Source organism: Bos indicus, chromosome 26 (genome assembly GCF_029378745.1).
Source record: "Bos indicus isolate NIAB-ARS_2022 breed Sahiwal x Tharparkar chromosome 26, NIAB-ARS_B.indTharparkar_mat_pri_1.0, whole genome shotgun sequence".
NCBI lineage: Eukaryota > Metazoa > Chordata > Mammalia > Artiodactyla > Bovidae > Bos > Bos indicus.
Window position 1 is genome coordinate 14,836,907 of NC_091785.1, and position 26,979 is coordinate 14,863,885.

Genomic DNA, 26,979 nt, shown 5'->3' on the forward strand with positions numbered 1-26,979 from the left:
AAGTAATGCTCAAAATTCTCCAAGCCAGGCTTCTGCAATATGTGAACCGTGAACTTCCTGATGTTCAAGCTGGTTTTAGAAAAGGCAGAGGAACCAGAGATCAAATTGCCAACATCCGCTGGATCGTGGAAAAAGCAAGAGAGTTCCAGAAAAACATCTATTTCTGCTTTATTGACTATGCCAAAGCCTTTGACTGTGTGGATCACAATAAACTGTGGAAAATTCTGAAAGAGATGGGAATACCAGACCACCTGACCTGCCTCTTGAGAAATTTGTATGCAGATCAGGAAGCAACAGTTAGAACTGGACATGGAACAACAGACTGGTTCCAAATAGGAAAAGGAGTACGTCAGGGTTGTATACTGTCACCCTGTTTATTTAACTTATATGCAGAGTACATCATGAGAAACGCTGGGCTGGAAGAAGCACAAGCTGGAATTAAGATTGCCATGAGAAATATCAATAACCTTAGATATGCAGATGATACCACCCTTATGGTAGAAAGTGAAGAGGAACTTAAAAGACTCTTGATGAAAGTGAAAGAGGAGAGTGAAAAAGTTGGCTTAAAGCTCAACATTAAGAAAACAAAGATCATGGCATCCGGTCCCATCACTTCATGGCAAATAGATGGGGAAACAGTGTCAGACTTTATTTTTTTGGGCTCCAAGATCACTGCAGATGGTGACTGCAGCCATGAAATTAAAAGACGCTTACTCCTTGGAAGGAAAGTTATGACCAACCTAGATAGCATATTCAAAAACAGAGACATTACTTTGCCAACAAAGGTTTGTTTAGCCAAGGCTATGGTTTTTCCTGTGGTCATATATGGATGTGAGAGTTGGACTGTGAAGAAGGCTGAGCGCCGAAGAACTGATGCTTTTGAACTGTGGTGTTGGAGAAGACTCTTGAGAGTCCCTTGGACTGCAAGGAGATCCAACCAGTCCATTCTGAAGGAGATCAGCCCTGGGATTTCTTTGGAAGGAATGATGCTAAAGCTGAAACTCCAGTACTTTGGCCACCTCATGCGAAGAGTTGACTCATTGGAAAAGACTCTGATGCTGGGAGGGATTGGGGGCAGGAGGAGAAGGGGACGACAGAGGATGAGATGGCTGGATGGCATCAGTGACTCAATGGACGTGAGTCTCAGTGAACTCCGGGAGTTGGTGATGGACAGGGAGGCCTGGCGTGTTGTGATTCATGGGGTCGCAAAGAGTCAGACACGACTGAGCGACTGATCTGATCTGATCTGAACATTGCTCTTAAAAAGTATTTAAGAAAAAAAAAAAAAAGAGCCTCCAGATTGTTTCATTCCCATAATCTATGGTCATAATTAGTTTCTTCAATTTGCAGAGCTGAATTTTTCTGAACGTCTGCACTTCTGTGTTCTATCCTTAATATTTCCAACCACTATGTGGATGGTAACCTTAAAAATCAACATCAGTAGTGGTCGACAGTGGTTACCACAGGAGGGTGGCACTGTGAGAGGTCTGTATGTTCTTATGTCTTATATTCCCTGTGTTTATAATTTTATAAGCAGATACTGCTTTTGAACTAAAAAAACACCCCCAACAAAGTCACATTTTAAACTTTGAAAAGATGTATTTAAATTAGAGGGAGTAGACTCATTACTTTTATATAAAATTGTAACATTTTTTAAAGAGTCAATTTAAGGGAAGTGATGGGACTTTCCTGGCGGGCCAGTGCAGTAGTTAAGACTTTGCCTTTGAATGCAGATGGTGCTGATCTCTAATCAGAGAGCTAAGATCCCCAAAGTCTCATGGTCCAAAAGCAAGACATAAAACAGAAACAATAGTGTAACAGATTAAAGACTTTAAAAGTGGTCCACATAAAAAAAAAAAAAAAAACTTAAAAAAAAATTTAAGGGAAGTGGAAAAACCAATTTCTGGGCCTGATCGTCTGTATGTTAAAGTCTGTGATGGCAGGAGGTACGGTTGCCCTGCTGTCATTTCTCTGTCTCACGTTTCTCAGTCCTATTTCCTCCAAGACTGTAAGCTGTTGGTTTTTTGTTCCTAGGGTCTTCCCTAGCATTGAGTTGTACTAAGGACTCAAAGATATCCTTGCTTAGTTGAATTGTCATATTAAGACAAAAAGAGTTTTATCTTAACACATCCAGATAATCTAGAACATTCAGAGTTTTTTAAGTGTTGAACAAAAGTTTCTTTTAGCCAGATTATGAAATCAATATTCAGAATGCTACCCTTAACCCAGTCATGGTGAAGGTTACTCTTGTAGAACAAAGGCAGTACTTCCGGATCAAAGAAACCTGTTCATTTTTTGAATAGAGAAATTTCACTCTGTCATTTCACACTTTAACACACAATTGTCCTGTGTACACAGCTCATCAACATTCTTTGTTTGAAATTCAAATAAACAGAACCCAAGTTCTGGCTCATTTCCTATCTTCATCCAGCAGTATCAGATATTAAAAAGAATTTATGAAGCAGATCTTGGCCACCCGCCACAGAACCTGCTGGGAGTCAGCTTCCTAAGAGGATGGGAGACTCAATCCATAAGCATTGCTGGAGCTCCGTGCTACCCAGACAACCCACGAGGAGAAGGAGCCTCGGGCAAAGGGAGTCTGGATGCAAGGGTTTTCTCCCCAGTGAGTTTAAAAGTTCAAGAGTTGATGCTTTTCTCATTGCTAAGGAAGCAGCCTTTGCTCCAGGGAAATGGCATGTTTTCTGAGCTTGGGCTCACAAGGGTCTGTCTCAGGAGATGGGACCTCTGCCTGTACTCCCAACAGCTTGGTAAACTGCTTATTCTCAAAATCTTCCTGGTCCACTAAGACACAATCCGTTGTTTTTTTTTTCCTGATATTTAACAAGAAAGCACTTAGTCATCTCAGCGTGACTCAGATCATTCTTTTCTAATAGCTCTCCTTTTTAGAAGAAACAATTTGAATGTTCATAAAGACTGAGGCACTCAACTGAGCTCATGACTACAAGTCATCCAGAATTATTTTTTGTACAAATAAAGACCACATTCATGTAGGACTTACTCTAGGACAGGCACTGGGCTGAGTGCTTTCTATGCATTATCTTATTTAATCTTTCCAGACGATGTCCTACTATGTTCCTCACCTTACAGTAAAAGAAAACAGAGATTCAGAAAGGCTAATGACTTAACCAAGGTCACATGGCTAACTAACAACAGACACAGAATCCAGCCTGTGGAGGCCGGTCTGACTCCAAAACCTTGCTGTTATCCATAATGTTATACCTTCAGGAAAAGTCTTGTCTCCAAACCTGGCTGAAAGTTCCTGGAGAGCAGGAGCTGTATCTTAAAGAATTCACCACCCTCAGCACTGCAGCACCAAGCAACGAATCAGAATACCCAACAACCAATTTCTTTACTCCATAAATATTCAATACTAAGAATCTGTGTGGTGCTAGTTCACTATAAACTATAAGTTTATGCTTTCTACTTGAATGAACCTCAGAGCTATTTCCCCCCCCCCCCCCTAAAGGCCCAGCTGAAAGGGTATCACAAAAGGGCCCTTTATCCTGGCTCTTGAAATGGAATAAAGACAATGAAACTGCCTTTTATCTACCAGTATACAAGGGCTTCCCTGGTGGCTCAGACAGTGAAGAATCTACTTGCAATGAGGGAGACCCAGGTTCAATCCCTGGGTTGGGAAGATCTGGAGAAGGGAGTGGCTTCACTCCAATATTATGGCTCCACTAAATACTGGCTCTGCTTCTTTATTCTTGCCTGGAGAATTCCACCAACAGAGGAGTCTGCAAAGAGTCAGACTCGACTGAGCGACTTTCACTTTCACTATACAGGGTTGAATAGTGTCCTCTCAAAAGTCATGTCCATCTGTAACCTCAGAATGTGACCTTGTTTGGAATAGGGTCTTGCAGGCATAATCAAGTTAACCGGAGATCACACTGGATTAGGGTGGACTGAATCCAATGCCTGGTGTCCAAATAAGATGAGAAATTTGGACACGGAGATGCAGAGAGCACCATGTGAGACTGAGACACCAGGGAGAACATGATGTGATGACAGAGGTGGGGACGGGAGTGATGCGTCTACAAGCCACGGGACACCAAGAACTGGCAGCAACCCCCAGAAGCTGGGACAGAAACACGGAACAGTCCTTAGAGGGAACCAAGCATTGGACACTTTGACTCCAGACATCTAGGCTCCAGAACTAGAGAGAACACATTTCCATTGGTCGAGCCACTAGTTTCTTATTACCTTATTACAGCAGCCTTAGGAAACTAAGAAACAGGAAACAGGGAGTGGCTTAGGGAAAATATCAGGGTAAGAAAAGGCACCCTGGTTCTCCCAATTCAGTGGCTCCAGCAGACAGCCCACCAGTTGAGGGTGCATTTTTTGGGCCAAAAAGTACCCACTGTCCTTCCCAGGCCAGAGCAAATGCTGATGACTGTAGGCATCGGCGGAGGCGGCGGGAAGGATAGGGTTGGACCACTCGGTCCATCCCCTCATGGAGTGCTGCTCAGGACCCCACTTTCCTCTGTGGTGCATCTGTCATCACTGCTGTGACAGCAAAGGGGCCACAGATGTTCCTGAGCCATTGCCAGGCCCTTGTGAGGCCGAGAGAGTTAGAGGACCAAGCAGCGTGCCTGAGGTGCCACTGGGAAGAGGGTGAAGGCAGAGTGCATTGCTGGTGTGTTGGTGTCCTTATAAGAGGTAAGGGGCTATGTCAGTCATAACTATCTCTGAGGAGGAAGGAGCCAGGTAACTAATGCTGAACACACAACTTCCGGGTCAATAATTAGGTCCAAACCATAATAGTCAGCCATCTGCAGGGTGGGTGAGTGGGGGCAATGGCTGGGATGAGACTGAGGCAGACAGAAAGTCACACAGGAAGGGGACAGACACTACGAGACAGGAAAGGAGGTGCTGCTGCAGGTGCTGAGAAAACCCGTTAGGTGGTCAAAGCACTGAGTTCTGAGAAATGCAGAGAAGGTAGGTCCTGGGAACCAAGACTGGAAGGAACCAGGGTCACGGCACCCCCCCCCCCCAGGAAGGAGAGTGCCCAGGTGGCAGTGAGCGTGGCGGGGTGAGTGGGCCCTCCCTTCCTGGGGTGCACGGCAAGGCTGGGGTGACACACCTTCAGGCAGAAGAAGGCACAGAGAGACATGAAGCATCGTATCACCCTGGAAAGATATCAGGAGGAGGTCGGACTCCGCTGTGTGAAAGGCCTGACTGTCTTATAGATGTCCATCCACCTGCAGCCCCAAATTTACCCTGAGACCCAACCCCATCCAGAGCAGCACCCTGAATGACCCACAGCCCATGTCCAAGAACAAGGAGCACAAGGTGGGTTGTGCAGCCAGAAGCACTTGGTTAAAAGAGAGGGGGGCTGTTGGGAGGTGGGAAGGGGTTGTGGCCAAGGGGGAGAGAGGGGCTTCAACCCGTGAGACAGGAGACTGAGCGCACAGCCTGGTGATGGCACATTTAGGAGGTGCAGACATGTGAAGGGAGAGACCACTCCTGAGACTCACAACCAGCTGACATCGTCCAGGGTGCAAGCTACAAACCCTAAGCAAAGCCTTGCCTGGGACGTCCTGCTGGAGTCTGTGTGCTGGGTGGTCTCATGAGGCTGCTCAGTCAGGTACCCAAGCAGGAACCTAGGAGGCTTTCCAGAATAGACCCCCCACTCATGTCCTGCCTTTTGTCTGTATAACAGCTTTAGTCAAAGAACAAATTTCATCAGAGAAGTGAGAACATGCAGAAGGAACAGTAAAGCCAGACAAAATAATAATACTTTAGCTATGAAGCAAAGTCAAACACCTTTAGTTCTTCAAGGACTATATAGATAATATTCTGAGCCACGTCCTTTGAGCTGTTTTGCAGATACTGGAACCCCAACCAGGAGGAAGAAGCTCACTGTATGCTGCCCACAAGCACATAGACCCCAGACCGGTTGGAACCAGAAGGTGGATGATGCTGACTCCCAATTACCTCACCACCAACCAATCAGAAGAATGTCCACGAGCTGATCACACCCCTCTCCTTGAACACTGTGACTCCTCACTACTTCCTCCAGGGTGAGACACACAGTCTTGAGGCATTAGCCAGCTGTGACCCTTTCGCCTGGCAAAACAATAAAGCTATTTCTTTCTACTTGATCCAAAACTCTTTAATCTAGCACCCATGGACAGAGGCTGAATTTCAGGAACAGCAAGGAACTGTCTCAGTCTCTTCTCCTTTAAAGGGTATTTGGTAGACTCTTGTAATGTCCCAGTTCAGGGCAGCTCCACCTGCCTCCCGGGGCCCTGTCTAGCTAGGCAGGGAAGTTTAGAGATTCTGAAAGTGAATAGTGAAAATGTTAGTCGCTCACTCATGTCCAGCTCTTTGCGACTCCATGGAAAGTAGCCCACCAGCCTCCTCTGTCTATGGAATTCTCCAGGCAAGAATACTGGTTTGGGTAGTAATTCCCTTCTCCAGGGGATCTTCCCAACCCAGAGATGGAACCTGGGTCTCCTGCATTGCAGGCAGATTCTTTACTGACTGAACCACCAGGGAAGCCCATAGTGTCTAGTGACAAGAAAGCTTTCCTGGTGAGTCCTTGTGTCCCTTTAGTAGATTCCCCTACTAAAGGCATAGGCTGGGCCTTCAGGAGAGTCAGCTTACCTCCCGTGCCTGGCACGCTGGTCCCACCGGGGTCATTTGGATGTGGAGCTGAAGGTGGATGATAGCCAATCACCAGGTCAATTGTGGCCTGGGTAGAAAAATTCATTGCAGATAGAATCAGTGCAGGGCATCAAAATGCTTCAGACACAACACAAATCAATTCAGCAGCAGTAACAGTTTTCAAAGGAGTGAGCAGGGGGATGGGAAAGTGAGAAGAGAGAGAGAAGGGTGACACACCCTCCTTGTCTTCCCAAACACGAGCCCAGGTGAACTGGAAACACTTGCAAAAGCAGGTACCAGTACAGGCTGCCAAGTGTATTATTGCTAAGGGGCAGCCTCATAAACCGGAGGAAAGCTATGACAAGCAAGCAAGAACTTGTCACGAGCCTCCTTCCTAGGCTGTAGATGGCCTCCAATCACAGAATGACAGTCCCAGAGGCTCATTCTAAGTGATTAAGGTTTTTGTTCACTCACTGACATCTTTGCTAGTTGCTAAAATTAATTTTTACACTTCTTTCCAAAAAGATTTTTATGTGGCTAACAAAAAGTAATAGAATAATGTGATTCATAAAATGGGGTTCAAAAAGGGGAAACAAGTCTGATGAAAGAGGAAACAAATAGGCAAAATATGAAACTGAACATAAGTACCACTCCTCTTGCATTAAATATGACCCCAAGTTGGCTAGAAGCCAAGGGAAGTAGAAGAACAGAAAATGTTACATAAACTTTCATTATCAGAAAGGAAGAAACATACTAAACTCATTATAGGAAATAAAATTATGTCCATTTAAAAAATCTGAGTTAAATTTCTCATGTGGAGCATTATTTTAGTGCAGAGTTTCCTATACTTTCATATTTAGTGAACTGATAAAATTTCAAAAGAGTTTGCTAATGGGACTCAACACTGGGTCACTAATTTTATTTTGTCAAACGCATGCCCACAACTACCATCTACTGGTATAAGCATTTCACAAAATAAAGGATCTCAACAGCAAGAATGAGGATGGATAAATCTCAGAATAAAAGATGTCCTTTGAAAATAAGAATGGGGCACACTCACACTCTACCCAGGTTATCAGATAAAATATAGGACATAAAACTGGGGACATACCTATCCTACAAAATGACTCATTGTTTATCTGAAATTCAAATTTAAATGCGCATCTCCCACGCTTTCATTTGCTGCTACTTTTGCTACACCTGGTAAACTCTAACACACACACATTCATTATGTATTGCCCTGCTTTTTCCCACCTGTCTAGTCATCAGTGAATATTCCCACATGGATCAGCACATTCTTTGCCAACTTAGGAACTATAACCTGGGAGACACTGAACAGGAAAGCAAATGATGTCTCTGGCAGCAGTCTCTTGGCAAATACAGAATTGGAAGAACAGTGTCTCATGGCTACAAGTGAACAATAGGAAAACTGAATGCAATGAGGAGCTCAACTGCCAAACTTAATCCAAGAATTCAACCTTCAAACCCTAGAAGAGTCCATGAATGGCTTGACCATCAATGGTTTCCCAATAACCTCAGGATTCTCAGAGGTGCTGAAGGCCCCCTAATAGGGGTGAGATGATACCAGGGGGCCAGGACCTTACACTTCCTTACTCCATTCAATCACCACAGTTCTGCCATTTCAGGGTTCTACATACACTTGCCTTCTCTGCTTTAAAGAGAAGAAAAATACCCAGAAACATCACTGCCTTGTTACATCTTCCCTTAGTATCATTTCTGACAGTCAGGTTTTGGGTAGATAGATGAGAGCTGACATTCTGAATCCACGTTTTATGATTAAAAGCAAACCTATACGTTTTGGAGACTAGACTAGCAAAACCGACGTTCCTAATGGGCATTAACGTATTCTTGCCTACAGGGAGGGCCTCTTTTACTTTAAACTTTCTCCCATTTGCCCAGACTCCCACCCAAAATAAATTGTTCGGAAAATGAAGGCATCAGAGGTTAACAAGGCAAGCTTTATGAGTGCTTGTTAGCAATCTTAGAAATCTGATTTAACTGGTGGCTCAGTAGCAAAGAGTCCACCTGCCAATGCAGGAGACATGAGTTTGATCCCTGGCCCAGGAAGACCCCACGTGCTGCAGAGCAACTAAACCCATGAGCCACAACTACGAAGCCTGTGCTTTAGAGTCTGAGAAACACAACTACTGAGCCCATGTGTTGCAAGTACTGAAGCCTGGGCACCCTAGAGCCTGAGCTCAGCAAGAAGAGAAGCCACTGCAATGAGAAGCCTGTGTGCCGAACTACAGAATAGCCCGCATAGCAGTGAAGATACAGCACAACCAAAATATAAATAAGTACACTTTTTTTTTTTTTTTAATCTGAGAGTTGTGATACTTGAGTCAAATTTTTTATAGCACATTTCAGAAAGTCTCTCTCTCTCTGCTGGTCTCATATCAGACAATATCAGTGTATACTTATTTAGAGAGGCTGTGATCAGAAAACATTCAGCTGCCAATACAAGTATAAAAATCATGATATGAACATCTTGATATTCTGGTCTAATATTAATGAATTACCTTCTACAGAATGTTTCAAAGTGTGTCTGACACACGAGCTACACTCACCACACAAATGTTAACACCTAAGTGAATACGCACAGAGCTGTACCAAGCGAGGGTCCCACTCGAGCTATAGGATTCTGCCACAGAAAATCAAGTTTATCTAACCTGCAGTATTGTCAGTAAGAGTATAGGATGAGGCCATATCATTTGCAAATACACCTATTTACCTCAAAAACAATAGGTTTGTATATGTGTGTTTGTGTGTGTAGTGAGCTAATTATAATGTCACACTTATCTTAATGAATCTTTGTGCTTAACCATCTCACTCCAAAGCCATTCAACAAGAGGGAAATGCTCACCCCAGTCTCTTGTCCCCTTTCGTTTAGCAGGGAGACCAGTTTGTAGGGCAGTGATCTGCTCTGGTCACCCATCAGGTCCTTCAGGGCTATGGTGGCCGTGCCAATTAACCTGCAGGGAAAAGAGAAAGCACAAAGTAAACTACATAAGAGGCGTATTTCCATTTATTCATTGGACCTCCCAATTCTCTTACTGTTCATATGTCATCATTAAAAATCACTCATAATGAAACGTGGGCCATTTTGTGCTCTCCTTAGCAGGATATTTTGACAGCAATCACATATTAGCTATTACTTCTCCATAACAAGCAGTCATTTCAAGAATCACACTATGATGCCTGTGAAATTTCAAGTCACAAATGAAATCAATGGGTGAGAGACAAAGCCCTGAAGAATCCAGGGAGAGAGAAAAATAGGACAAAATTTAGGCATTCTTCTGCAATGGAAATTTCAAAGAACTCATAAAACATTGCCTACTCGAGGGTGGGACGATATGAGAAAATAGCATTAAAACATGTATATTACCATATGTAAAATAGATGACCAGTGCAAGTTCGATGCATGAAGCAGGGCACTCAAAGCTGGTACTCTGGGACAACCCAGAGGAATCGGATGGGGAGGGAGGTGGGTGGAGGTTTCAGGATGGGGGGACACCTGTACACCCGTGGCTGATTCATGTTGATGTATGGAGAAAACCACCACAATATTGTAAAGAAACTAGCCTCCAATTAAAATAAATTAATTTAAAACAAAAAACAACAACAACAAAAAACTGCCTACTGTAAAAAACATCCCAAGTTGACCTTCTTGAAGTGTAAATAGGTTGCTAGTTTACTGACGGGGGAGCTTGTTAACCAAATGCTATGGAGCATCATTCAAAAGTTGGATGTGTGTACTTATCTCTCTTCCAAGACCCAAGGGACTATATTCAGCCTCTACCACTTAGCCATCCACCTCTTGTATTTTTTTGTTATATTCATTCATTAGTTTTATTCATTCGTTAGTGATAACATACAGTATATTTGCCTTTTTCTCTCTGACTTTTTTCACTCACTAAGCATAATACCCTCTAGGTCTGTCCATGTTGTGCAAATGACAAAATTGCATTCTCTTTCATGGTTAACATTCCATTGAGTGTGTGTGTGTGTGTGTGTGCCACATCTTCTTTAGTCATTCATCGGCTGATGAACACTTAGGTTGCTTCCATATCTTGGCTATTGTAAATAATACTGCTACAAACATGGGGGTGCAGATATCTCATTGAATTAGAGTTTTTCTTTTTTTTGGATATATAGCCAAGTAAACTTGCTGGATCCTATGGTCGCTCTATTTCTAGTTTTTTGAGGAACCTCCATGCTGTTCTCCATAGAGCCTGCACCAATTTACAATTACAACAGCGTACTGGGCTTCCCTTTTCTCCAGATCCCTGCCAACATTTGTTACCTGTGATCTTTCTGATGACGGCCATGCTGACAGGTGTTGAGTGATATCTCACTGTGGTTCTGACCATCTACCTCAGTGCACACAGCATACTGGTGCAGAAGTACACCTGTGTTTCTCCTCACCAGAGTAAAGCTCCTCGAAGTGTTTCCTGTTGTTCATTACTCTAACCCCAGAGCTTGGGACATAGTTTTTTTTATTAATAGAAATTTACTGAATGAAGGAAAGAAACATTTTTTGTAGTTAGGACACATGATCAAAAAACAATTTTAGAGAACACACAACCCCAGGGAGTTAGTCAATACAAAAGTGTAACCTGTGAAATACGGTCTGTAAATTGGAGGTTATAAAGTATTACATGATATAAGAGTGGGTGAATTGAAGGAGATCCTTTCGTGAGTCAAAGTCGCTCAACTGATTCCAACTCTTTGCAATCTCATAGACTATACAATCCATAGATTTCTCCAGGCCAGAATACTGGAGTGGGTAGCCTTTCCCTTCTCCAGAGGATCTTCCCAACCCAGCGATCAAACCCAGGTCTCTCGCATTGCAGGCGGATTCTTTACCAGCTGAGCCACAAGGGAAGCCCAAGAATACTGAAATGGGTAGCCTATCCCTTCTCTAGCGGATCTTCTCGACCCAGGAATTGAACTGAGGTCTCTTGCATTGCAGGCAGATTCTTTACCAACTGAGCTATCAAGGAAGCCCTTTTGTAAAATGTAATCAAAAGCAAAGAGAGTCCAGGGGTGTGCTCTCAGTATAGATACTGAAAAAGGAAAACAGACATAGTAAGAATTTTTAGATGTTATTTACTTATATCTTGTCTATATTTGCAGTGACTTATACCAACCAATAGCAGATATGATAGCATGGAATATCATTAGAATAAATGAGAAAGCTAAACATCAAGTCTTCAAAACGACAGAAGAAATTCCTTATATCGAAAAACCCATTGTGAGGAAACTCTAGTTGAGAATAAAAAAAAGCTTTGGGCTTTCAGGCAAAAACAAATTAAAAAATGTTCCCCCTGTGGAGAAATATTCATTGTATTTAAAAATGTAGTACATTTCCTTTTAAAAATCAGGAAGTGAAAGTTGATGTCAACATAGATACATTATTTTTAAACTGACATATATCTGTATTCTCCTCCCCGACTCGGACCTCAGAAATTGGACCAGATTGTAGATATGGGTTCTGTCATCCAACCACATATGTCCAGTGACTCGGAATAAGTGACTTCACTTTCTGTGCATAGGTATATTGTGCTGTGCTTAGTCACTCAGTCGTGTCATATTCTTTGTGACCCCATGGACTGTAGCCCACCTGGCTCCTCTGTCCATGGGATTCTCCAGGCAAGAATACTTGAGTGGGTTGCCATGCCCTCCTCATAGATATACTGCACAAGACCAAAGATTGCGATGGCACCCTGTATCACAGAATTTACCCAACAGTGTGAACCATTTGCACATGGTTTCTTGGAAGAGTGCACCAACTTGGACCAGACACACAAACAACATTAAATCAACCATGATGGGTTCTCATCTCTTCTAATATCACAAGTAGAGTCAGTTAATGACAATGGAAAAGAAAAATTTTGCTTCCAGAAGATTAAGAGTGAACTTTTCAGCCCTTTTAGGTCAATATAGACATTCTCTCTGTTAATGCTGAGAATTGATGGGACCTTTACAGAGTAATTTTTCAGATCAGTATGTTCATTCAGTATGTTAGTTTGCTTTTTTATTTTAACATGAGTATGTTCTCTTCTCACTTGGATTTTTATTTTCCTGATATATTGAGGACAAGAGGCTGTCCAGGACTCCATTTCCACCTGATGAAACAGGGAATCATCACACAAAGTGAGACCACTTGAAAATCTCTTCCACGTCTCCCTCAGCTGCACAGGGTGTGAGTTTTCATGAACTTTTCCCCATATTTTAAGACAGTAGGCCAAGGGGTTGGCCAACTTGTTTTGTTTTTTAAAAACAATAAAAAATTTTGAAAACTTTCTCCAAACATACAATACATACAGACGGCCAACACATGAAAAAAATGCTCAACATTAATTATTAGAGAAATGAAAATTAAAACTACAATGAGGTATCACCTCACAATGGTCAGAATGGCCATCATCAAAAAATCTAAAAACAATAAAAGCTGGAGAGGATGTGGAGAAAAGGGAACCCTCTTGCACTGTTGGGAATGTAAATTGATATAGCCACTATGGAAAGCAGTATAGAGATGCCTTTAAAAACTAGGAATAAAACTACCATATGACCCAGCAATCCCACTAGTAGGCATATACCTCAAGAAAGCCATAATTGAAAAAGACACATGTATCCCAATGTTCACTGTACCCCTAATCGCAATAGCCAGGCCATAGAAGCAACCTAGACATCCATCAGCAGATGAATGGCTAAAGAAGTAGTGGTACATGAATACAAAGGAATATTACTCAGACATAAAAAGGAAAGAATTTGAGTCAGTTGAAATGAAGTGAATGAACTTAGAGCCTGTTGTACAGAAGGAAGCAGATCATAAAAAGAAAAACAAATATCATATATTAACACATACATATGAAATATAGAAAAAAAAATAGTACCGATGAACCTATTGCAGGGCAGGAATAGAGATGCAGACATAGAAGACAGATTTGTGGACACAGTGGGGGAAGGGGAGGGGAGAACAAATCGAGATAGTAGCACTGACGCATATACACCGCTGCTGCTACTGCTGCTAAGTCGCTTCAGTCGTGTCCGACTCTGTGCGACCCCATAGACGGCTGAATAAAATGGGAAACCACTGTATAATGCAGGGAGCTCAATCAGGGGCTCTGTAATGACCTAGAGGGGTGGGATAGGGTGGGTGGCTGGGAGGGAGGCTCAAGATGGATGGAATGTATGTATACTTATGGCTGATTCACATTGTTATATGGCAGAAACCAACAAAACACTGTAATTATCCTCCAATTAAAAATAAATTGAAAATAATAGAGCCCAACAATGAGGAATTTGAATAAGAAATTGAAATGTCATTTGTCAAATGTCTGATGGAAAAATCAATCAAGTGGAATTATTTACTTTGGTAGCCAACTGTGATAGCCTGAAAAGATATGTTTTTGTTCCTTCAAAGTAAAATTAAAGTTAGAAAATGTTCAAGTCTAAAAAATGTGACAACTACAAGTTTAAAAGCTATATAACTGGTACTCACCCTGAAAGACATGGAAACAACAATAGATTTTCTTCCTCATGCTTCCATGATTCATAACCTAACTTTATGATTAAAATCATAATACTGTACATTGAACATGTACTAATCTGCTTTCGCTAAAGCTTAAATGACCTGAATCTTTATTAACAATATATAATTCCCAGAACAAAACAAAAAACACATGATGGACACTGCTGAAGTAGAAAACGGGCTGGTCTGGAGTTGGATGGAAATTTATTAACATCCACCCCAGGTCAGTAGGTGCATAATATGCTACTGGAGATCAGCGAAGAAGTAACTCCAGAAAGAATGAAGGGATGGAGCCAAAGCAAAAACAACACCCAGTTGTGGATGGGACTGGTAATAGAAGCTAGGTTCAATGCTATAAAGAGCAATATTGCATAGGAACCTGGAATGTTAGGTCTATGAATCAAGGCAAATTGGAAGTGGTCAAACAGGAGATGGCAAGAGTTAACATCGACATTCTAGGAATCAAAGAACTAAGACGGACTGGAATGGGTGAATTTAACTCAGATGACCATTATATCTACTATTGTGGGCAGGAATCTCTTAGAAGAAATGGAGTAGCTATCATAGTCAACAAAAGAGTCTGAAATGCAGTACTTGGATGCAATCTCAAAAATGACAGAATGATCTCTGTTCGTTTCCAAGGCAAACCATTTGATATCACGGTATTCCAAGTCTATGCCCCAACCAGTAACACTGAAGAAGCTGAAGTTGAACAGTTCTATGAAGACCTACAAGACCTTCTAGAACTAACAGCCAAAAAAGATGTCCTTTTAATTATAGGGGACTGGAATGCAAAAGTAGGAAGTCAAGAAACACCGGGAGTAACAGGCAAATTTGGCCATGGAATACGGAATGAAGCAGGGCAAAAGCTAATAGAGTTTTGCCAAGAGAACACACGGGTCATAGCAAACACCCTCTTTCAACAACACAAGAGAAGACACTACACATGGACATCACCAGATGGCCAACACCAAAATCAGACTAATTATATTCTTTGCAGCCAAAGATGGAGAAGTTCTATACAGTCAGCAAACACAAGACCAGGAGATGACTGTGGCTCAGATCATGAACTCCTTATTGCCAAATTTAGACTTACATTGAAGGAAGTGGAGAAAACCACTAGACCATTCAGTTCAGTTCAGTTCAGTCTCTCAGTTGTGTCCAACTCTTCACGTCCCCATGAACTGCAACACGCCAGGCCTCCCTGACCATCACCGACTCCCGGAGTTCACTCAGACTCACATCCATCGAGTCAGTGATGCCATCCAGCCATCTCATCTTCTGTCGTCCCCTTCTCCTCCTGCCCCCAATCCCTCCCAGCATCAGAGTCTTTTCCAGTGAGTCAACTCTTCGCATGACATGGCCAAAGTACTGGAGTTTCAGGTATGACCTAAATCAAATCCCTTATGATTATACAGTAGAAGTGAGAAATAGATTTAAGGGACTAGATCTGATAGATAGAGTGCCTGATGAACTATGGATGGAGGTTCGTGACATTGTACAGGAGACAGAAATCAAGACCATCCCCAAGAAAAAGAAATGCAAAAAAGCAAAATGGCTGTCCAAGGAGGCCTTACAAATAGCTGTGAAAAGAAGGGAAGTGAAAAGCAAAGGAGAAAAGGAAAGATATACCCATTTGAATGCAGAGTTCCAAAGAATAGCAAGGAGATATAAAAAAGTCTTCCTCAGTGATCAATGCAAAGAAATAGAGGAAAACAATAGAATGGGAAAGACTAGAGATCTCTTCAAGAAAATTAGAGACACCAAGAGAATATTTCATGCAAAGATGGGCTCAATAAAGGACAGAAATGGTAGGGACCTAACAGAAGCAGAAGATATTAAGAAGAGGTGGCAAGAATACACAGAAGAACTGTACAAAAAAGATCTTCACGACCCAGATAATCACGATGGTGTGATCACTGACCTAGAGCCAGACATCCTGGAATGTGAAGTCAAGTGGGCCTTAGAAAGCATCACTATGAACAAAGGTAGTGGAGGTGATGGAATTCCAGTTGAGCTTTCAAATCCTGAAAGATGATGCTGTGAAAGTGCTGCACTCAATATGCCAGCAAATTTGGAAAACTCAGCAGTGGCCACAGGACTGGAAAAGGTCAGTTTTCATTCCAATTCCAAAGAAAGGCAATGCCAAAGAATGCTCAAACTACCACACAATTGCACTCATCTCACATGCTAGTATGGACAAGGCAACGGCAACCCACTCCAGTACTCTTGCCTGGAAAATTCCATGGACGGAGGAGCCTGGTAGGCTGCAGTCTGTGGAGTCCCTAAGAGTCGGACACAACTGAGTGACTTCGCTTTCACTTTTCACTTTCATGCATTGGAGAAGGAAATGCAACCCACTCCAGTGTTCTTGCCTGGAGAATCCCAGGGACAGGGGAGCCTGGTGGGCTGCCATCTCTAGGGTTGCACAGAGTCAGACACAACTGAAGCGACTTAGCAGCAGCAGCAGCACATGCTAGTAAAGTGATGCTTAAAATTCTCCAAGCCAGGCTTCAGCAATACGTGAACCCTGAACTTCCAGATGTTCAAGATGGTTTTCGAAAAGGCAGAGGAACCAGAGATCAAACTGCCAACATCTGCTGGATCATCAAAAAAGCAAGAGAGTTCCAGAAAAACATCTATTTCTGCTTTATTGACTATGCCAAAGCCTTTGACTGTGTGGATCACAATAAACTGTAGAAAATTCTGAAAGAGATGGGAATACCAGACCATCTGACCTGCCTCTTGAGAAACTTGTGTGCAGGTCAGGAAGCAACAGTTAGAACTGGACATGGAACAATAGACTGGTTCCAAATAGGAAAAGGAGTATGTCAAGGCTGTATATTGTCACCCTACTTATTTAACTTATATGCAGAGTACATCATGAGAAACGCTGGGCTGGAAGAGGCACAAGCTGGAGTCAAGACTGCCTGGAGAAATATCAATAACCTCAGATACGCAGATGACACCACCCTTATGGCAGAAAGTGAAGAGGAACTCAAAAGCCTCTTGATGAAAGTGAAAGTGGAGAGTGAAAAAGTTGGCTTAAAGCTCAACATTCAGAAAACTAAGATCATGGCATCTGATCCCATCACTTCATGGGAAATAGATGGGGAAACAGTGGCTAATTTTATTTTAGGGGGCTCCAAAATTACTGCAGATGGTGATTGCAGCCATGAAATTAAAAGACGCTTACTCCTTGGAAGGAAAGTTATGACCAACCTAGACAGCATATTAAAAAGCAGAGACATTACTTGGTCAACAAAGGTCCATCTAGTCAAGGCTATGGTTTTTCCAGTGGTCACTCCAGTGTTCTTGCCTGGAGAATCCCAAGGACGGGGGAGCCTGGTGGGCTGCCGTCTATGGGGTCACACAGAGTCAGACACAACTGAAGCGACTTAGCAGCAGCAGCAGCATGTATGGATGTGAGAGTTGGACTATAAAGAAAGCTGAGCACCAAAGAATTGATGCTTTTGAACTGTGGCGTTGGAGAAGACTCTTGAGAGTCCCTTGGACTGCAAAAAGATTAGTCCTGGGTGTTCATCGGAAGGACTGATGTTGAAGCTGAAACTCCAGTACTTTGGCCAACTGATGTGAAGAGCTGACTCATTTGAAAAGCCCCTGATACTGGAAAAGATTGAGGGCAGGAGGAGAAGGGGACAGCAGAGGATGAGATGGTTGGATGGCATCACCGACTCAATGGACATGGGTTTGGGTGAACTCCAGGAGTTGGTAATGGACAGGAAGGCCTAGCGTGCTACAGTTCATGGGGTCACAAAGTCGGACATGACTGAGTGACTGAAATGAACTGAATACCACTAACAATTTGAACTAGATATTCTTTGTTTTGGGGAGCTGTCCTGACCTTGTCAGGTGTTCAGCACCCCTGGCCTCTACCTACTAGAACATGTCTATAACATTGCCAGTTGTCCCCTGGTGAAACATCACAGGTTGAGAATCATTGGATTGGACAAATTTTGTTCTAGACCTAACTCAGTGTCCCAGCTTCCTTTGAGATCTTGGCTAAGTCACCCAAATCTGAGCCCTCTTCATTATCTGCAAATGAGTAGATTGAAATAATTCCTCACACACTTTTTAGCTCTGGAAGTCTGCTACTGGCTTACACATCAATGCTCCTAAAGTGAAAGTGAAAAGTGTTAGTTGCTCAGTCCTGTCCAACTCTCAGCAACTCCATGGACTGTAGCTACCAGGCTCCTCTGTCCATGGGATTTCCCAGGGAAGAACACTGGAGCGTGTGGCCATTGCCTCCTCCAGGGGATTTTCTCAACCCAGATCTCCCACATTGCAGGCAGATTCTTTACTGTCTGAGCCACCAGGGAAGCCCTATCAATGTTCTTGTGTATGTCTATTCAGAAGACTATCTCATGTTACATATTTCTCTTAAAGGCTTTGTTGATTTGTACGGGTTGGGGGGTGGGGGGTGGGGGTGGGAAATATCTAGAATATCTCCATAATGAACAATCCAGAATAGTAGGCAAGCTTTCTGCCTTCAAAGGTATTGGTCTATAACATTAGGAGTCAAATGTAGATTCCCACAGGGTGTCAGGAGGAAAGGTGAGGCCAATAACAGAAATGTGGGATACAGTGAGTGTTAGGTAAGACAATAAGGAGTGATGGGATTGTGGTTAACTGGGGAGAGCAGGCTTGCCTAAAACACAAAGCCATCTGCTGGCCCTTTATGGCCCTGAAAGGTTTTACAGCCTCCATTCTGACTCATCCAATATCTGCTCCTTTTCCTTCCCCATGAGAGGGTGTAAAGGGTGGAACACATAACAGACCAGGAATGGAACGGAAATTTAGCAAATCACAAAGTCTGACCACAATTCCTTCCTCCAGGAACCTTTAGTCTCCTTTCTTAAGATTTGCTTTTTCATTATAAAATTCTTAGGTTTGGGGGTCTGGGGGAAGGAGATGTGAAAGAAATCTTACATTTCTTTTTATGCAGTAAAAATGGTGTATGTTTAGATGAAAGCCTAGAAAGAGTTTAATCCCCCAAATATTTTTCACAGTAGAGTGAGCCGAAGAAAAACGTAAATATTTACAACTTCTAAGAGATTTCACTGTAAGTTGAAGAACACATCCCCTATAGTGAGTCTGAACTCTAATAGGACTCTGAAGGCAAGGCTGGCCTGGCCTGTTTTCTATGATGTTGCCTGGATACAAAATACAGTGAGAGACTGGGAAATGATGACTTGGCCTCCTACACAGGGAATAACAGTTCAGTCGGACCACAAGCCAATTTCCTTTAAAGGCGGTGACACTAAACCAAAAGCCCTTTTTCTTTCATATTAGTAATGCTATAAATAAGCTAAAATGTTATGGTGTGACAGTAATGAGGAATCTTTGCCCTGTGTTTTCATAGAACAATACGAGTCTCCCCCATTGACTCCACCCAGCACTAAAACAGATGGACCACATCTCAAAAAGAAACTTTATAGTGAAAGAATCTCAAGGCTCTCCCCTTTCCCCGTGGAGTTGATAGACAGCAGATGAATTCTGAAATGAAGAACCAGTCCTGCTCCTATTCCTTCCAGCCCATGATCACTCATATAGTTTGTTGTTGGTTCTCTATGTGACATCAAACTCATTCTAAGCCATAGAAGCGACTACTTCAAAGTTAGATGTTAGGTTTGGGGGAAATGAAGAGTTTAAACCAGACAACTCAATCATGCAAGTGTTGGTCAAGAACTTTGTTTTCTTTCTTGTTGAAACTGAGTCTAGTGTGTTTAAAAGAGAAATGGAAAACATTCTCCCCACTGGCCTGAACGCAAATGTTAACAGCCGCATGCCACTGCCGTGAGTAACGGCTTTGCTGGCCGAGTTCTTAATCAGGGGAGCTCACATCTAGCAAGCTGTTCTGTGCACCAGGCCACAGCATAGGAAGGTTTACTGGAAATTCCCTCATGAAGGAAAGGAAAAATAAGTTGGAGGCTGGAAAGTAAATCACACACTGTTTCTGCTCCCTGGGGCTGCAGTACTCCAACTTTCCATCCTCCTAGGGGGAATGACAAGCCCCAACTCGGCCAGGGACAAACAATTTTCTGAACAGCCCTCTGGTCTCCTGCAGGACCGTGACCTGCCCACCCTCTGAGGCACTGGGCTCTCTGCCAGCTGGCCTTTGTCATGTGAGCCAGGGTGGGAAGGCCAGTGGGGATGCTCAGCTGGGTCTGCTTCCTTCTACACACTTCTCCCCGCCCTGGCCGGTATCAGTCAAGCTCTTCCCTTGGTCTCTGAGCCAAAAGGTGGGACAGCCAAGTCCCACACCTTGCTTTCTACCAGATGGGCAGCCATGGCAGCCAATCCCATCACAGGGAACCCTGGCAAGCTCCTTTACTTGTGGGGAGCCCTCTGAATTCCCCAGCCAGCCTACACTTTCCCTCTGGATTAGCCCATAAAACTGTTCCTCAGAGTGTGGCTGCCCTGCAGTAGAGTCAGCAGGGCGGTTACAGATTCCCAGGACCCTGAGTCACACTTTTCCTTTAGTTAATTCTTATACCCAGGAAGTTTGAGGAACAATTGTCTAGAATAGGTGGAGGGGTGGGTGGAGGGCTGGGGGGCAGGGAAGGCAGTGGGCAAAGCCAGATCTGGGGAAAGGGGAACGTGTGCAGTTTTTGTTAAAGTACATCCAGTGTGACCATACAGGTTCACATTTGAGAAATGGACATAGAAATCAATAATTAACAGAATAAAGTAGGAAGCAGAACTCCATCAAAACCTACTCAGCAGGCCTAGTTACCTGCACCCTCCCGTGGCTTCCCCTCCTTACTCCACACTGAGACTGTCTAAGGGCCTTGAGGCCTTTGTCCTGCTCATCACGAGGAGGCAGGGGTTTCAGAAAACCTAGAACCTCCTAGTCCATGCAGTGGTTCCCAAACCTAGCCATGCACAAGCCCTCTGAGTTGGGGTGTAACAAACTCCATGTCCAGATTCTGGAATCACTGACCTAGCCTGGAGGCTGCAGTAAGATTTGCAGGATTCAGGGACAGCCCCTCTGCATCATAGCCCTTGCTACAGACGGTGCCACTTTAACAGGGGAAGGAGCTGAGTAGAAGCCCAACTCTCCTCAGCAAAGCCCTCCAGGGCAGAGAGGCTATGAGGCCAGGGGAGGGTTAACTAGCCTAATTCCTGGCATGTAGAAGATGTCCAAGAGTTACTTCTTGAATAAATGATGTAACTGGCTATTTTGCTATTTGCTCCTGACCAATTCTGCTATTCATTCAGTCCTCAAAGTTCTGACTCTATGCGTGCCTGTTCTAGAGTTCAGCAGAACTCCCAGGCTCTGTCTCTAATGCCCTCATCCATTAGAATCAAGGTTGAGTTTTCATTCATTCATCTATCCATCCATTCATTCATTCATCAATCAAGCACTTGGACCTTATAAAGGGGGCCAACATAACATAGTGATTAAGACTGATTCAGACTCATCCTTGTACTACAGATTGCATAACTTTTCTGAGCCTCAGTTCTTTCATCTGCAAAGTGGGGGTGATGGCAGCTCCTACCTAACAGTGCTGTTATTAGTGATTAAAGGGATGATCTAATAAGTGGTTAACATTGCTATTCATTATTATTTAAGACACTATTCTAGAAAAAGGGATCTTAAAAATCACACGACTCCAAGTCAGTGCTTACAGGGAACGCTTGTCTGAACTCATGCACAGCATAAAGCACAGGGAGGTGGGTTTATCTATGTGGAGTGTGGGCAGGCGGGCATGAAGACATGAATGAACAGATAAAAATCATTTGTAACTGCCCATAGTCATTTCTATACAATCACTGTGCAGAGCTCTTAAAACTAATCCTTTCTCTTATATACATCAAATAGCTCCCTCCCCACGCTCAATGCTATATATACTGTGAATCTGCATGGAAAACAATTTTTATTTTCAGGGTTAGACAGGAAGTAAATTTCAACTATAGCTGAATTCTCATTAAATCCAAATAGTGGAATCAGAATGAATTTTTAAAGCCATAGGTCTCATAAGACGTTTCATTATAAAACAGACCCCAGAACAATCCTTATATAAAAAGCCTTTCTAAACCAGCACATACACACACACACAAACACACTTTACCCTATCTTTTCTCCCTGTTTCCCCTACTTCATTCTTCTTCATCATACTTACAACCATCTGATAAACACTATGTGAATTTATTTTTTATTGTCTGTTCCTTCCACTCAGATGTGAGCCCCATGAAAGGCATGTAGAACCCCAGTACCTAGAGCAGTATCTGACACAGAAGGCATTACCAAACATTTGTTGAATTAATAAACTGATATATCACTGAAGACAGTCCAATGATCTTGCAAATGATTTATAGGTTATAAAGCTTCATCTCCTAAAAGATAGTCCTCCAAGTGCAATTAAGAGATAATTACAGCTCTTGGCATTATGAAATGCCTTTCTCTTTCAGTCTCTCTGGGTGTTTTTCTCCAGGGCTGTGATCCACCTTTATTTACTTGCAAGATGGTAACGGATGCCAGTAGGGCTTCGGCAGCTACTCAATTGGTCTCCCCAAACAGCGGGTTCAGCCTTTCCGGTACCCAGAGCCGGCCAGCCCAAACCAGCTTTGATCTTTGCATAGCTCTTGCCGCTTCACTGAAAACACAGTTTAAAATCAGAATTGGGAATTCTGTTTCAAGTAACATCTGCCTCCAGTTTAGAGTTTTACAGAGCCTCAGAAGCTACTCTAGAAGCTACCTGAACCCTTCTCAACAACCACAGTGGGGAAACGGAAAGGTCACGGGGACAGCCTCAATAAATCCCCCTGCCAGGTTTATATGCAGCAACAGCAGAAACTAGGCTCACTATTAGGGGAAATAAAAGTACTGAAAGCTTGAACACAAGGTCTTTTGTACATCAGAAAATAAGAATTTCTCATAAGCAATACCACACTGTCCCATCAAATTAATTTCATTCCAAACTGCAATTCTTCTGTTTTCTCTAAGAAAAAACAACAGAAAACACACACAAAAATACCCTTGCCTAGGGAGTCAGTACATTCCATAGCCCAGGCTCGGCCTTTTTCTAATGCTATAGCCCTAAGTACCACCCTGTGAGTCTGTGTTATTTATGATAGTCACTCACTTTCACACCCTGGCACCCTGGCCCTCACCCAAACACACATACACAGGAAATAAATAAACCTTGGCAAGTCTGAGGTTAAATTCTGGATTTATCAGGTTAAATCCACGTGGTTCCAATTAAAGAGCTGGGTGACTTCAAGAAACTTGGTGAACCTCTCTGAGCCATATTTTCCTCAACTTCAAGATGTCAATAAGCCTGTCTGACTGAAAGTCATTATAAAGATTTAAACCAAATATGTGTGGAGCAGTTTTAACACAATTCCTGGTCCAGGGTAAGCCCACAATAGATATTAGACATTATATTGTTCATCATGAAATTTATGTTTTTCTTAGTTATATTAAAATTTGCCCTTTATTGAGGAAGTAATCCAGCGACCACTATAAAGACACTTGCCAAAGGCCACCCAACCAGTAGGTAGCAGAGCCAACACCAAACTAATCTCATGATCACACAGCTGACCACTTGTCTCCATCACTTCTTATGCAAGAACTTGGGTAAATTTCCTCTTAGATATATTGTGAAGTTGTTATCTCCTTCTTACACATAAGTAAAACAGATGATTTACTCTCAGATGATGTCTCCAACTTCACTCTGCATTTGTGTGGGGATATATGTGACGGTTTCAAATATACAAGTACACACATACGGAGGGGGAAGAAAAAGAGTACTAGAAATGCAAACTCTTAATTATGGTCATTTTATCTCAGACATTGTAATTTGCATCTCTACCCATTCAATTTGGATTTTTTTTTTTTTAATATATCTTCCACTTCTCTACTTTACATGCTCAAGCTACCTTCCCAAACCTGTAGAATATGATAATACCTGTTTCACTGTCTATGCCTACTCATAATACCCTAATAATGTGTGTGTTTAATAATGATTTTTCTGTTTTTTTTTCTTCACATTACTGAGGTAAAATCCTTCTGAGTACCTTGTTGTGGTTTAGTTGCTAAGTCATGTCTGACTCTTTGAGACCCTAAGGACTATAGCCCGCCAGGCTCCTCTGTCCATGGGATTTCCCAGGCAAAAACACTGGAGTGGGCTGCCATTTCCTCCCAGACTACTACCTACTGCTCATGAATTAGGAGGTTTTCCCACTCCGGATGGTGGGAATATTAACTGTTCTCAGCCCTCGGGTTGTTGCCTCATTGACTAGTACTCACCTGAAGAGTCAAGAAGAACCCTTTGCAAACCTTAAGAATGGTGTGGGGGGTGTGTGAGTGTTACACGGCTGTGTGTATGACTCTAGACTCCCACCTGTACCTCCTCAATTTGGAAGACAACTAGGATCTGCCCACTTAGCACTGCAGCCTGGAAATACTCTCCAGGCCAGAAGCCGGGTTGCTCGGAGAACTCAGCTCATTCACTCCCCTCCTGGGGATCACTGTCCTGTGCTGCCAGTGCCCAATATCTGAAGCCACTGTGGCATGTATTTCACCTACTTTTTTGATTGTGTCAGCAGAGAGGGCAAACCTGGTCCCTGCTACATCATCTTGGCATGAGCAGCACACATTTGAAAACTTGTAAAAATCTTTCATTCCTACATTTCCAGGCTCCCAAAGATGATTTTTCTTTAGAAACTCAAGTGGAGTGCCAGCAGGGTCAGGATGTCAAGGGATCAGGGTCTCAGCCTCAACCCTTCTGAGCCTCAGGTCTCATCTCCACTTCTCAAGGTCATTGTGAAGATCACATGAGATGAGATACCTTCTCTGAACTCATCTCGTAGGGAATGAGCTTAAGTGATTATTCAGTAGCATGAAATGACTGCTTAAACTCTTACCTAGGAAGGAGGTACCAATATTCTGATAATGAGTGGGGGTTTCTTTTTTTGGGCAAGATTAGAAAAATTTAAGCTAGGGAGTTCCCTAGTGGTCAGGATTCAGTGCATTCACTCCAGTGGCTCAGATTCAGTCCCTGGTCAAGGAACTGAGATTTTGCAAGCCTCACAGTACAGCCATGAAAAGGTAAAAGATAATCATTCCACCTACATTTTGGTTCCTCTAGGTGGTCAGAGGTTCTCAGTATAATGGAAAAATCAAGAGTACAGGTCTGACTATAAAAGTTAAGAATACACCTGACATATACCTGCTGTGTGACCCTGAGCAGATGACTAAACCTCTCTGAGAAAAAATCTGCGTGTGTGTGTGTGTGTGGAACTGGTGGGATAAAGTGTTTGAAGGGTTCATTAAGGGACAGCCACATTGCCTGTCTGCAAAGGGAACTCTCATTCTTCAGCTGCTGGGAAAAGCCTTCCACTCTGACATTTCAGCTAAATATACCAGTTCATGTTCATCATGTGACCAAGGGTTCCTCTGGCTCTTCCCTCACTTTCTTTCAGTTCACAAGGCTGGTTGGATGACTGTAAAATGAGGAAAAACAGAGTCTGCACAGAACAGCCCCACCAGCTCCCTACACCTGGGGAGGAACACTGCTGATGCGCCAGCGCTGTGAGTGCTCAGACTGCCCAGTCCAGTTCCTGTGGGTGTGGGCTCCGAGCTCAGGCAAACCCAGGCAGCCCAGTGCAGTTTGCTTACATGCCCGAGGGCTGCAGACTCTGCAAGAGAGCTCTGTTTACATAGTTGGTCTTCAAGGCAACAGGAAAGTCCACAGGCAGGACATGCCTTACACCTGTAGAAAATTCCTTTGCCCCCACCCAGTGCTTCCAGGTGAAGAAGACGTTCCCATAAGAGCAGTGAACACAGTCCCAAAGCCAGATCTTTAGTAGAAAAGCCTAGCTGAAAACACAAGGCCAAAATACACAAATATTTTGGATAAACAAACCTAAAACATTGCCCTGCTGTCATCCAAGAGGCCCCTGTGTCTTCATCAGGTATAAAATAAATATATAGTGTTCTCCCAGTATTGTTTTCCCTGCTTCCTAACTGATTGCTACATCCAACCTCCCCACAGAAAGCTTAAGCAATATTTTAAAAATGAAAGGTAGATCATACTCAGTACTCTTTAGTGGATTTCCATCCTGCTAGCAATGAAATCCAAAGCTTGCACCATGGCTCAACAAAGCCAGGTATGTTGTGGCTTTGCCGATCTCATCTCCTTCCCCGTCCCAGCCCTCTGACCTCCTGATCTTGCTCCAGTACCCCCAAGGACACTTCTGCCTCAGGGCCTTTGCACGTGTTCTTCTCTCTGCCAAGAATATTCTTTCCCCCAGAAAGCTGCACGGCTCATTCTTTCACTTTATTTAGGTGTCTGCTCAAGTGTCACCTTATTACCACCTCATATAAAACTTTCCCCCACTCTCAATAAACTATCCTTTCACTCTAGTTTTATTCTTGGGCTACGACAGTTTTCTCCATAGATTACAGCACTTCAGAGGACCTGATCTATTATATATTTCTTCATATATTTGTCCGGAGAAGGCAATGGCACCCCACTCCAGTACTCATGCCTGGAAAATCCCATGGATGGAGGAGCCTGGTAGGCTGCAGTCCGTGGGGTCGCTAAGAGTCAGACATGACTGAGGGACTTCACTTTCACTTTTCACTTTCATGCATTGGAGAAGGGAATGGCAACCCACTCCAGTGTTCTTGCCTGGAGAATCCCAGGGACGGGGGAGCTTGGTGGGCTGCCGTCTATGGGGTTGCACAGAGTTGGACAGGACTGAAACGACTTTGCAGCAGCAGCAGCATATATTTGTCTTTTTTTTTGTTTCCTGTTTCT

The 26,979-nt window shown here is 43.2% G+C and overlaps 1 protein-coding gene and 1 long non-coding RNA gene across 6 annotated transcripts in view; one reads left to right on the plus strand and one right to left on the minus strand.

Moving 5' to 3' along the window:
- The window catches only part of MYOF (myoferlin), a 178,743-nt gene that overhangs the window by 117,256 nt on the left and 34,508 nt on the right, over positions 1–26,979 (minus strand). For all 5 annotated transcript variants that reach the window (XM_019952911.2, XM_019952909.2, XM_019952910.2 and 2 more), the window contains exons 4-5: positions 9,515–9,623; positions 6,631–6,718 (exon numbers count right to left, since the gene is read on the minus strand). In XM_019952911.2, coding sequence (XP_019808470.2) covers positions 6,631–6,718; positions 9,515–9,623 — 197 coding nt within the window. The remainder of the gene's footprint in view (positions 1–6,630; positions 6,719–9,514; positions 9,624–26,979) is intronic.
- LOC109553050 (uncharacterized) lies at positions 4,335–6,125 on the plus strand. The gene is made up of 2 exons (XR_011564236.1): positions 4,335–4,680; positions 5,229–6,125. It is a non-coding gene; the product is annotated as an uncharacterized lncRNA (long non-coding RNA).